Source organism: Dreissena polymorpha, chromosome 1, assembly GCF_020536995.1.
Source record: "Dreissena polymorpha isolate Duluth1 chromosome 1, UMN_Dpol_1.0, whole genome shotgun sequence".
Classification (NCBI taxonomy): Eukaryota; Metazoa; Mollusca; class Bivalvia; order Myida; family Dreissenidae; genus Dreissena; species Dreissena polymorpha.
Window position 1 is genome coordinate 16,578,552 of NC_068355.1, and position 13,931 is coordinate 16,592,482.

The 13,931-nt window shown below is 35.3% G+C and overlaps 1 protein-coding gene across 7 annotated transcripts in view; it reads right to left on the reverse strand.

Moving 5' to 3' along the window:
- Positions 1–364: 364 nt before the first annotated feature.
- LOC127872130 (ankyrin-3-like) overlaps positions 365–13,931 on the reverse strand; it is an 80,877-nt gene continuing 67,310 nt past the window's right edge. For all 7 annotated transcript variants that reach the window (XM_052415468.1, XM_052415490.1, XM_052415483.1 and 4 more), the window contains 5 exons: positions 13,832–13,912; positions 12,172–12,249; positions 5,711–5,904; positions 5,259–5,345; positions 365–3,480 (listed from right to left, as the gene is read on the reverse strand). In XM_052415468.1, the coding sequence (XP_052271428.1) occupies positions 3,266–3,480; positions 5,259–5,345; positions 5,711–5,904; positions 12,172–12,249; positions 13,832–13,912 (655 nt within the window). In that variant the 3' untranslated portion in view covers positions 365–3,265. The remainder of the gene's footprint in view (positions 3,481–5,258; positions 5,346–5,710; positions 5,905–12,171; positions 12,250–13,831; positions 13,913–13,931) is intronic.

The following is a 13,931-nucleotide window of genomic DNA, read 5'->3' on the forward strand; positions in this document are numbered from 1 at the left end:
AAATGTAATAGATTCAGTTGAAAATTTGGTATACAATATACAAGTTCATATTAATATGTTTAATATTGCTTATTTTACCATTTAAGATGGACACTGTATGCCGCTCTAATACATTTGATTTTAGCAAGAGATTGTGTTGGCATGTAATGTTAAAAAAAAGGGACAATTTAAGGATGGAAAAATCCCATTCAGTAAATACTTATTTATTAGATACAAACATATTGATTTCAATTTTAAATTTTTGTGTTAGAAACATACTTATAGGAGAGAAAATCTCTAGCGTGATCAAAAAACAAAACATTAAATACATATTTCCAAGATCTTGCAACATGATGCTCTAAACAAATAAAAAAGAGACACAAGGGAAATAACTCTGGTTTATTGTTCTTGTAATATACATTTCCCAAGTATAATTATGTGAAGTTTAATTTGGATCACTTCAATATTTCATGAGTTATGCTACACACAAGAAACAGGACAGACCAATTTAAGAAAATACAGAAGGACAGTCGATGCCATTACTATATGCATCCATATAGAACAATAAAAACCTCAATCAAATGATATCAAATGTTGCACTTAATTAAAGTCTATAGCACTAAAAATTATATCCTAAATAGTATTCATTGACAACAATGTCAATTATAGTAAAAGATATCTCTGAAAATATAATAAACAAGCAAATTCATTCAATTGATATCCCCGCTAAATTAATTTTGTTTATGGATGAGTGTAGAACTCAAAGAAAAGGTATATTGAAGGGTTGTGCCTGATAATTGAGAACAATTACATCAGGACATTTTGAGAATCCATTTTAGTATGGAAGAATACTTACCAAATAAGGCATATTTAATCAAAATGTGTGATTTTGACCTTAATGTGTTACTTTGACCATTACCCTAGCAACCTCATACCAAGTTTCAATGAAATCCGCGAAAGCACTTCCAAACAAGGGACAAAATTGTCACAAAACCAGGTTTTCAGTTGAAAAAAAGTCTGATAAAGGGAGACAATTCAAAATGTGTATTGTTAACCCCCTTGTGTAAAATTGACCTCGATTTCAATTAGAAAAAACAAGAGATGTGTTTGTCAGAAACACAATGCCCCCTATTGCGCCGCTGTGAATTATTATTTTTTTACCTTTGACCTTGAAGGATGACCTTGACCTTGAACTTCTACCACTCAAAATACGCAGCTTCATGAGCACGCCGCTTTGATTTTTTTTTTTCTTTTGACCTTTGACCTTGAAGGATGACCTTGACCTTGAATTTCCGCCACTCAAAATATGCAGCTTCATGAGAATGATGCTTTGAATTTTTTTTTTGACCTTTGAACTAGAAGGATGACCTTGAACTTCCACCACTCAAAATGTGCAGCTTCATGAGATACACATGCATGCCAAAGATCAAGTTTCTATCTTCAATAATGCAAAAGTCATGGCCAACATTATTTTTTTTTTGGACGGACGGACAGACTGACATACACACATACTGACATACTGACGGACGGCTATATGCCACCCTACCGGGGGCATAAAAAGTCTGATAAAGAGAGACAGCTCAAAATCAAAATGTGCATTGTTACTGATTGTTCATAGTTACATAGTTGTTTCAAAATCAATCTATTTTTAGTTGTGACGACCTTGACCTTGGATATTGACGTAATTCTTTAGTGCGACACACCGTCCAATAACAATAATGGTGAACAAATGTGCCAAATGATTTTAAAATGTCACAATGAATGACATAGAAATGGCCCAGACAAGCTCATTTATGGCCATTTTTGACCTTCTAATTCAAATTCTGACCTTGACCTTGAAGATATTGACGTAATTCTTTCTCGCAACACACCGTCCAATAATGGTGACTAAATGTGCCAAATGATTTTAAAATCTGACAATGAACAACAAAGTTATGGCCCGGACAAGCTCATTTATGGCCATTTTTGACCTTCAAACTTAAATTGTGACCTTCACCTTGGAGATATCAACATAATTCTTTCGCCCGACACACCGTCTAATGATGGTGAATAAATGTGCCAAATGATTTAAAAATCTGACAAAGTTATGGCCTGGAAAGCTTGTTCCGCCCGCCTGCCATCCGACATTCGCCAATCTAATAACCAGTTTTTTCCTTTGGAAAACCTGGTTAAATACGGCTCCGGACTCAAAAGTGCTGGACAGACGATTGGAAAGATGGACGGACAGAAAGACTGGCGGACAACACCAAAACAATATCCATCCGCCTATGGCAGGGGATAATAGGAATGCAATTAAGCATGCTATTAAAAGAATGAGATTGATGTCAGCACTATATATATATACAAAATATTTATTAAATTCTTTTCAAAAACATTACAATTGTTCTATTATTTCCAACTTTTCAACAAACTGCTCCTAGATACAAACAAACACGCCAATCATTTTCTTAAATAGTCAAAACAGATTGAAGTCTTCATTTGTGATATAACATTGCATGTGGATTCAAGTGTAGGTAATAGAAAAGAAAAGCATTAATAATTGTTCAGTTATTTACAAATTAATAAAAAACTACTAAATGTAGAGCAAAATAATGCTGAGCAAAAAATCAAATGCTTAAGATATGAACAGCTTTTCAATCAACAAAACTCTGATTTGGTGTATAAATATACATGAGATTTGAAACATGAATAAAGCTTATGGTTATAAGTTTTTGGAAACCAGATATGTTTTACCTAGTCATCATACATAAAATTTCGTTCCAATGTCAAGTAGACACCTTAAACGTCATAAGTTTCATGGCAATATTCCAAACAAATGAATATGATCTCTCTCCCTTTGCATGCTGGGAAATTTTTCGTCTGCTAAAATGTCGTCTGCTGAATTTGTAAAATTAGCATTTTCTTTGATTTTTTTCAAAGAATACTATCAGAATAGCAAACAGTTTGGATCCTGATGAGACGCCGCGTTCTGTGGCGTCTCATCTGGATCCAAACTGTTTGCAAAGGCCTTCAAAATTCGGTTCCCGCACTGAAAGGGTTTGAGTTGAAGGTCATATCATTTTTCAGTGTCAATATGTCTTTGATCTATTTTGTTTTCTAAGTTTACCATGCAAAACAAAAAACTCTATTACACAAGAGTTTCAAGGCCCATTAAATACAAACAATATTTAACCCTTTTCAATTTCAATTAAAGTTTTTATTATAAGACTTATCTCCCATGCAAATTTGACAATATTTTACATTTTTAAATGTAAAGCTTGGTTATCAGTGGATTCGCATGCAAAATTCAGTACATGAGATATTTCTGGGCGACCTGCCCTGTCACGGGTGGCAGCATGCTTTTACCAGACATGGATGATCCTGTGCGATAGCGTGTAGACATGCTTGAGGACTGCAGATTGTATGCCGAGCGTGTCAATTCTGGCCTCATCAAAACCTGAGGAGGCTTGACCCGTTTGGAAATAGCTCGGATCAGATCTCTTGCATGCTTTAGGTTGTATGCTGCAAAGAGGAATTAATATTAGCACCTAGCTGTTTTAAACTATTCAAATGTGATTAAAACAAGAGTGAGGCAGATATTATCTATTATATTTAGAACAAAATGGCTAAGATGTCCCTAGATCACTCACCTTATGGGGCATGGATAGTTTGTACCCAGGGATATGATTTGACCAAAAAAACATCGTAAGGGACCAGAATAAGACTTCACATACCGATAAATATTCCATTCAAAGCATTTCCCCCACATCACAGGCAGAGCCATTTTAACCCCAATGGTACGATTTGAAAACAGCTTACTGAAAGAGCACTATATGATGTTACCTGCCTTATCGTAAACCTATTAGCCTTTTTATGCGCTCGGAGCGAATGATCGGGGGTATATTGTTTTTGGCCTGTCTGTCAATGTATGTGTGTGTCCCAAAACTTTAACCTTGGTCATAACTTTTGCAATATTGAAGATAGCAACTTGATATTTGTCATGTATGTGTATGGAGCTGCACATTTTGAGTGCTGAAAGGTCAAGGTCATTCTTCAAGGTCAAAGGCCAAATATATGGCTTCAAAGCGCAGTAGGGGGCAAACACAGCTCTTGTTAATTCAGAAGATATGTTACATGTCACTATACAAGTAACCTTGCCTGGGGTGAGGCCAATTTTAACCCAATCTTTGTTTAGGACCACTAGATGGCTGTTTCACACCAAATACAAACCCATTGACACTTATATTTCCATATATTTCATTATTTACTGTATAAGTATATAAACAAGTAACGTGGCCTGGGATGAGCCCAATTTTGACCCAATCTTTTTTGAGGACCACAAGATGGCTATTGCACACCTAATACAAACCCCTTGACCCCTGCATTGTCATATATTTCATTATTCACTATATAAGTATATATATATAAGTATATATATAAATCATGTGACCCTGAGTTGTGGCCAGTTTTGAGCCCAGGGACATGAATCAAACAAAGTTTGTGCTGCACCTCTATCTGATCTTTTGTACAAAATATCAAAGGTTTTCGACTTGGGATTTAAGAGAAGTCTAAAGTTTTGACCACAGGGACAGGATTTGAACAGTCACTGAAGAGAAACACTAAACATTTTCAAACTAAATATTTAAACTCTAAGTCTTCAAGTTTCAGATAACTTATTGTTATTCAGTATGTAAGTCTATATGAATCAAGTCAAACCTGGAATGTGGACCACTAGGCTATACACCAAATATTCAACCTTAATCCTTGCAGTTTCATAGATTTTTAAAGATATAATCTATATAAGTCTGTATAATCAATTAACTAATGTGGCGTGGCCAGTTTTAACCACTTATATTTCAAACAAAATATAAAGTTTTGGGATTTGGGTTTGAGAGAAGATCTCTGGGGCATGGCCAATTTTTAACATGACAACATGATTTAAACAAACTTACTAGAGTTCACAGACCAAAAGGTTTCTTTTGTTTTGACTCTTAAAATATATTTTAAGCGCTTGTGATCTACATAGGTAGCAGACCAAACTTTTTGAACACGTTTGAAAGAGGATCATGCATGTTAAGTTTCATGTCAAATGACTCCTCCATCAAGGAGATTAAGACAGATCATTTCAAGCAAACTGTTGACAACTGACAACCTACAAAGGACAACACTTGATGCTAGAGGGTACATTCCTTCCTCTGTACATCCAATGACTGCTTTTCCAAAGGCCATTGCAAAGCAAAAGTGTTAAATATGAAATGCAAAAAAAAGGATAACACATAACTGAAAGAACGAGATCCAACCTTTGAGTCTTGCCTTTATCTCTTCTGTGAAGTAACCACACTCGATCCATTCTTCAAAGTCCACTATATAATCAAACGCTGTCAAACCTAGGCAATCAATCATAGAGTAAAGAGTTATAGTAAAGATTATAAAGTAACAAGACATATGTAAAGTAAATAGACATTGATAGGTAAAAATTGATAGTTCAGTAATAGAAATCTTCTTAACATTTCTTGGCAATGGGAAATTCTTGAATTCTTACTTATCACACATTTAAAACAACCCATAACTTTTTTGCTAGAAGGAAACCGTGAGTGGGTTATTGAGCAATAATCAGGGGCAAAAGCAAATCTTTTGCAGGCAAGTCTGGAGAATTATTCATAAAAATATAATTGTTAATATAAATGAATTTTTCTCAGATTGCAAATTAAAATTGATCAACTTAAACAACAAATATTGTTGACTTATTTACCTAAAGAGTTCTTTTGTCGCACATTGGCCCCCTGAGAAATAAGCACACAAGCTGCAAACTTGTTGTTGGACTGTGTGGCAAAGAATAGTGGTGTGCAGCCATCCTCATTGACGATGTCGATCTCTGCACCGTATGAGACAAGTAACTCCAGCACATCACTGGGGCCTGATAGCCCAGCAGCATAGTGCAGAGCCCTGGAATCAGAAATGATATGTGCGATGATGCAACCTGGGCTTTATACCAGAATTCCATGATGGCATAGTCTGGAGTCATAATCCATACATAGCTTAAGTTTCTCTTAAAATATTTAAAAGTACAGCTTTGTCACAGATGTGACGTATACCCCCACATGCTGCAATGCACAGAATATTTTGCATGCTGTTTTCACAAAACAAGAGAAGCTAATTTATGGCAATTTTGAAGAATTATTATGCAAGTATCATTTATGGCCATTTTGACATTTGAACTCTTGAAATCTTTCACATTACACGCCATCTAATGAATGTGAACAAAATCAATGTACAGAGTCATTTTACAGCATGGACAGGAGTTTCGGAGTTGTTGGTCCGAAACTATGGAATGACCTACCATCAAGCATTCGGACTTCTGTCTCAATAGACATTTTCAAAAGGAATTTGAAAACATGTCTCTTCAGAGACTTTTACAACCTATTTTAATTCGAATACCTGTGATTTCAAAACAAATCAAGGCTCAGTTGTATGGGCTTATTTGTCCAACAACCATGACTCAGAGGACTAAGAAATTAAAGAATTGTGCGGTCTTCTTTGCTCGAAAAGGATATTTATTGTACAAGTGACCGGTAACCAAAAATTATTAGGGCTTCTTTGCTCAATGATTGAATGACATCATCCAGCGGTCTTTTAGTCATGCCTAGCCCCTCTAATTGGGTATTATAGTCACACTAAAATTTTAACCTTCAAGTTGTGTCTTGTAGTCACACTTGGTCAGTCTATTTGTGACTTGTAGTCACAATAGTTCAAATACAGTTAAAACCCAAAAGGGTGTCCGTAAGGGTGACAGGCACCCAGTAGCTGTGGGATCCTACAGCCAGAGTGCAGAAATATCCTTTCACGTATCCTTTTAGTAAATGAAAAACAGTATCTTTAAGTTGCCAAAACTTTGCTCATTATATCATTATAATTATTGTCTTAACCCTAGTTATATCAATTTATTACAAAATATTTTATTTTTCCTGTGTTTTAATATCGTAGCCTGTATTGTTTTATTGCTTAAGTTTCTTACAGCATTTTTATTTATATCACACATTTTTAGATTATTAATCCTTTAATTAATGCTGCATAATAGTATCAATCACTCTTATTTTTTTCAATTGTATGTATAATTATATGTTTTGTACAACACCATTGAATATAATTATATAAATAGGCGTTTCATCAAATTAGCAAGTTTCAAGTTTATTTTTAAAATCTCACAATGAATGACTTAGTTATGGCCCGGACAAGCTCATTTATGGCCATTTTTTACTTTTGAACTCCAAGTGTGGCCTTGACCTTGGAGGTATTGACGTAATTCTTTCGCATGACACACCGTCCAATGATTGTGAACAAATGTACCAAGTAATTTTAGAATCTCACAATGAACAACATAGTTATGGTCCGGACAACCTCATTTATGGCCATTTTTTACCTTTAACTCAAAGTGTTACCTTGACCTTGAAGATTTCGACGTTCTTCTTTCCCATGAAAAACCGTCTAATGATGGTGAACACAAATACCAAGTCATTTTAAAATCTAACAACAAGAGCTGTCAGAAGACAGTGCGCTCAACTTTTCGAGTGCTTGACAGTATAACGTAAGCCATCATGGGGAAATTGTTCATATTCAATAAGGTCAAGATAATATAGTCATATTTTTCTATATCCAATAAATTCATCCAATCAGCATTCTTTATATATACCACTTGACTGTCCAATATATTCCAGTATTGGATCCAAAAAGTCTGTATTTTTTCCTTATTGGACAGTTGAGTACAAGTGCACTAAGCAATTGTTTTGTAAGGATAAAAGCCGTTACCGGAAAAAAGTATCTGAATGTACAATAATGGATTCACACGGGCGCTTGTCTTGAAAATAGCACAAATGCAATCAAAGAATTTTAAAATCAAATTAAAATGAAACAAAGAGCTGAAGAAAGGGATTTAGAATAAAAAGCTTATTAGACGTTTAAACTGTACAATACGTGTTATATTTGGACTCGCAAACACTTTGAAGTCATATTGGACTCGCCTAACGGCTCGTCCAATATGACGTCAAACTGTATGCTCATCCAAATATATCTCCATATTGTACAGTGGAACGTCTAATTACCTATATCTATAACTGGAAGAGGACCATAAGTGAAACATATTGATCGCTTTTGTTTTAAAGAAGTGGTTCATTATAGACGAATCTGAGTTCAGATATATTTTCCACAATCTATTGAACATTTTTAAAGAAATAAAACAAAATAATAAGATTATATTTCAAGTTTGACAGCAATAGCTTCGGTGGGATGGTTGGACTATCTTTTAAAAATAAAATAATAAAAAGGTGTTTTTTACCATGCTTCAAAAAATTTATAAAAACAAGAGGGCCTGAAAGGCCCAAGGTATCCCCCGCAACATATGCTTTGTTTGAGGATGGGTGCAAATTGGACGGATGAACATAATGATAGATGGACGGACGGAGGACAATAACACAAAACTAAGACAAAGGAAGGTTCTTAAGCCTTCACTCTGGCGCGGGAATATATTCATACCAAGTTTCAAAGAAATCCGCCAAAGCGCTTCCAAGATATGGCTCCGGACACAAAAATGCCTATAGTAAAAAGCATTTTATCAAGATACAAAGGGCCATAAGTCTGTTTTTAACAGATGGTGTACAATGCCATTTGGCGTGCATCATCCTCTTATGCATATATATACTCATACCAAGTTTAAATGAAATCTGCCAAAGCACTTCCAAGATATGGCTCCGGACACAAAAGTGCCTATAGTAAAAAGAAATTTTTCAAGATACAAAAGACCCAAAGGCTGTTTTTAACAGATGGTGTACAATGCCATTTGGCGTGCATCATCCTCTTATGCATATATATACTCATACCAAGTTTCAATGAAATCCGCCAAAGAACTTCCAAGATATGGCTCCGGACACTAAAAAGCATTTTTTCAAGATACAAAGGGCCATAAGTCTGTTTTTAACAGATGGTGTATAATGCCATTTGGCGTGCATCATCCTCTTATGCATATATATATACTCATACCAAGTTTAAATGAAATCCACCAAAGAACTTCCAAGATATGGCTCCGGACACAAAAGTGCCAGACGGACGGACAGCCGGACGGACGGACAACGCCAAAACAATATCCCTCCGCCTCTGGCGGGGGATAAAAATGTGATCAGAGGAGGGGGGGGGGGGGCGGACGGAGAGGGGGAATAATGTGGGGGTGTGGTCATTTATGAGATGATATTTAAAAAAAAAAGAAAAAAAAGGATGGTTTGGTGGAGTCCATTGTGGTATGTCAAGTAAGAGTTGTTTTGTCAAAGTTTGAATCTAATCTGATCCTAAATAAAGAAGTTATGGCAATTTAAGCAAAATTTATTTATTTGACCTTGAGATTCAAGGTCATTCAAAGGTCAAGGTCAAAGTCAACTTGTACAGTACCCTTCTGATAGTAAGAAATTATTTGAAGTATGAAAGCAAAAGCCTTGATACCTTAGAAGTAAAGTGCATCTAAACACGAAATTTAACAAAATATTCAAAGTTACTAAGTAAAAAAAGGGCAATAATTCCATCAAAATGCCAACCAGAGTTATGAAACTTGTCCTGTACAGTCCCCTCATGATAGTTAGAGAGTGTTCCAAGTCTGAAAGCAATAGCTATGATACTTTAGGAGTAAAATGGACCAAAACACAAAACTTAACCAAATTTTCAATTTTTTAAGTATAAAAGGGGCCATAATTCTGTCAAAATGCCGTCAGATTTACATAACTTTGCCTGCACAGTCCCCTTATGATAATTAGTAAGTGTTGCAAGCATGAAAGCAATAGCTTTGATACTTTAGGAATAAAGTGGACCTAAACACATAACTTAACAAAATTTTCAATTTCCTAAGTATAAAAAGGGCATAACCCTAAAAATAATGCTGACAGAGTTATGCATCTTGACCTACACAATTGTCTTGTTGTCATAAAGAAGTATTTCAAGTTTGAGTTAATTATCTTATATAGTGTTAAAGTTATTTGACTTTATAAAAACTTTTACTAAGGCCGACGCCATGGCGAGAAGTATAGCTCTCATTTTTCTTAGAAAAGTCGAGCTAATAAATGACATAGTTATGGTCTGGGTAAACTTTCGGTTTAAAACGCACTAAGTGACCCCATGACCTAGTTTTTCACCCGGCATGACCTATATTCAAACTTGACCTAACATCATCTAGATACAACTTCAGGCCAAGTTTGGTGAAGATCGGATGACATGTTTGACCAACCGACAAAGTGACTCCTTTATAGCCCACATTACCAATGGTAATTAGGGTATAATTACAATATTATTAAGGTTTTTAAACAACAATTAAGACTCAAATGTCTTGGGCCATATTCCAGGAAAAAGGTTCTTATAAACTAATTTTAATTATAACATCATGCTGAATTGTTTAACCCTTTACCACTTAGATACGTATTTTGAAACAATTGTAGTCCCTTAGAAAGTGATATTTAATTAAAGACTCCTTAATATACTGAAATTTTATAGGTTTCATTTTGAAACCTTACAAAATCATGAGCAGCAAACAGCATGAAACCTGAACAGCCTGGGAGTTATTCACATCTGTTCTGGTTTTATGCTGTTTGCACATAGTCATTTTCACTTTGATTCTGATAGGAAAAGATTTAAGGAAAAATGTTTAAAACTACATCTGATTCAGTAAATACAATTAGATGTTAGTAGTCAAGAACATAGTTTCATTTATGGATGAACTGCAACCCTTTTTTAAAAACCCAGCCAAGATAACATAAAAAAAAATTCAGAGCAAGTTGATCATCCAAAACATCTAATTCAAAAGTGTTTACAATGTTTCATCAAAGGGGCCTTTTCACAGATTTTGGCATGTATTGCATCTTTTCATTAAATGCTTTATATAGATAAATTTAAACATTGGACCTACAAATCTCCAGTAAAAAAAACAACAATGGAATTAAAAAAAGGAAAAAAAAAGTAACCCTCAACTGAGCTCGAACCACTGACCCCTGGAGTCCTGGAGTAAAAAGTCTCCCGCTTAGACCACTTGACCAACCATACTCATGCTATCAGCAGATATTTTTTATACTTATACTTAATCATCGTAGTTTCCCAAAATACGACAAAAACAGAAATTTCCAAATTATTCAATTGTTTGGCGTTGCAACGCTTTATAATTTTCAGGTGTTCAAAATCGTCAAAAGATGCTTATAAGGGATATTTTAGAACAAGTGAAATGTTTAGTATTACTGTTTCCTCACACATATCATAACTAAAATGAAAATTTGCGAATCTGAAACAATTTTTTTTAATTTTGTCAGTTTACCAAAACGTGAAAAGGCCCCTTTAAAGGACCCCCACCTCCATCCACTCAAGCAGACATGTTTTATAATTACACACTCAGAAGATATATATAGGATTAGATTCAATTGTGTGAGAAAGTTTCATGGCATTAGGATATTATATGAGACTATGTTCACAATGTTTCTTTATAGCCACAAAACATAAACATCCCTTCTTGTACATTTTTTTTTCAGTGGACCAATTTTCAAACGGATGTGATAACATTAGTGTGAGGTCTTAAGCATTTGTAAGGTTGCACTATAGCAATATAAGGAAAACTGCCCGCCATCTGGCAGTCATGTTTTTCAACATACTGGAAATATAATAAAACTCAGCTCAGATATAACTAGAATAAATGTTTTGAGCAAGTACATAATGAAAGGGTAAAAAATGTTACTTCAAAAGTATTCCCAAGCTTTTTTGTATAACCTTATAACACTTTTTCCCACACATGACCCAATTCAAAGATGGCAGAGTATTTAAATGGGACATACTTTATGATAAACTTTTTTTCCCCTTAAAAATTGTTTTTAAAATAATGCCCCTTGACAGTTGACAATGTAAATGTTGACAACACACAACAATTATGCTTGACGGATGAAATGCAATCAGAAAAGCTCATAGGTCGCCATGGTGTAATGGATATGGTGTCTGCCTAGCGACCGGGAGGTCATGGGTTCGATCCCAACCATGGAAGCATTCTTTAGATCTCTCCCAAATACACCAAGTACTGGTTCTAGGCCCAGGAAACGGACTCGAGAGCGATTGTATAAGCCTCAGGCTTTTGATGCAAACTAGCTAAAATAAATAGGTTTAAACTCAACTAAAAGCTCATCAGTTGAGCTAAGAAAGCATCCCTACGTGTTTCCTCCAGGATACTTAGGACTTGGTTCTGCTCCATGGTCCAGTAGAAACTTCAATACTTCCCCTCGCTTTGTTCTAGACATCCAAATAAAAATTAACTCATTATTGCTATTCTCTAGATACACATAAATCTTAAAAGAATATAAATTTGACTTTGTAACTAACAATAGCTGAGAGGTGTTATGTATGAAAGTTTTTGGTCAGTTCATGAACTTTAAATAGTTGCTTTTATTTATTTATTTTCCACAACACTTATGTTTAAGTTTGTTTTTGAAAGAACATGTAGTAAATTGTACGCATTTGGGTAAATATTTAAAAATAAGAAATAAGTGACGAAGCCTAATTATCTTAAGTTACATAAGAAACTTGTCAGAAGTTTTTAATAACACAATAGTTTTGAAATATTGACTTTGACCAAGTTGTCCATTGGGCATCCTCTGTTACTCACAGTTTGATCTGTTCCGTTTGACCTAGTTGTCCATAGGACATCCTCTTTTACTCACAGTTTGATCTGTTCTGTTTGACTTAGTTGTTCATTGGACATCCTCTGTTACTCACAGTTTGATCTGTTCTGTTTGACTTAGTTGTCCATTGGACATCCTCTGTTACTCACAGTTTCATCTGTTCTGTTTGACCTAGTTGTCCATTGAACATCCTCTGTTACTCACAGTTTGATCTGTTCAGTTTGACCTATTTGTCCATTGGACATCCTCTGTTACTCACAGTTTGATCTGTTCAGTTTGACTTAGTTGTCCATTGAACATCCTCTGTTACTCACAGTTTGATCTGTTCAGTTTGACCAAGTTGTCCATTGGACATCCTCTGTTACTCACAGTTTGATCTGTTCTGTTTGACTTAATTGTCCATTGGACATCCTCTGTTACTTATAGTTCGATCTGTTCAGTTTGACCTAGTTGTCGATTGGACATCCTCTGTTACTCACAGTTTGATCTGTTCTGTTTGACTTAGTTGTCCATTGGACATCCTCTGTTACTCACAGTTTGATCTGTTCAGTTTGACCTAGTTGTCCATTGGACATCCTCTGTTACTCACAGTTTGATCTGTTCTGTTTGACCTAGTTGTCCATAGGACAACCTCTTCTACTCATAGTTTGATCTGTTCAGTTTGACCTAGTTGTCCATTAGACATCCTCATTACTCACAATTTGATCTGTTCTGTTTGACCTAGTTGTCCATTGGACAGCCTCTTTCACTCACAGTTTGATCTTTTCAGGTTGACCTAGTTGTCCATAGGACAGCCTCTTTTACTCACAGTTTGATCTTTTCAGTTTGACCTAGTTGTCCATAGGACGGCCTCTTTCACTCACAGTTTGATCTGTTCTGTTTGACTTAGTTGTTCATTGGACAGCCTCTTTCACTCACAGTTTGATCTTTTCAGGTTGACCTAGTTGTCCATAGGACAGCCTCTTTTACTCACAGTTTGATCTTTTCAGTTTGACCTAGTTGTCCATAGGACAGCCTCTTTCACTCACAGTTTGATCTGTTCTGTTTGACCTAGTTGTCCATTGGACAGCCTTTGTTACTCACAGTTTGATCTGTTCTGTTTGACCAAGTTGTCCATTGGACAGCCTTTGTTACTCACAGTTTGATCTGTTCTGTTTGACCTAGTTGTCCATTGGACAGCCTCTGTTACTCACAGTTTGATCTGTTCTGTAAGGATTCTCCTCATCAAAATGTCCTGTTCCTTGTCCTTAAACTGGAAACTGTTGGAAATCAGCCTGAAATGCACAAAGCAAA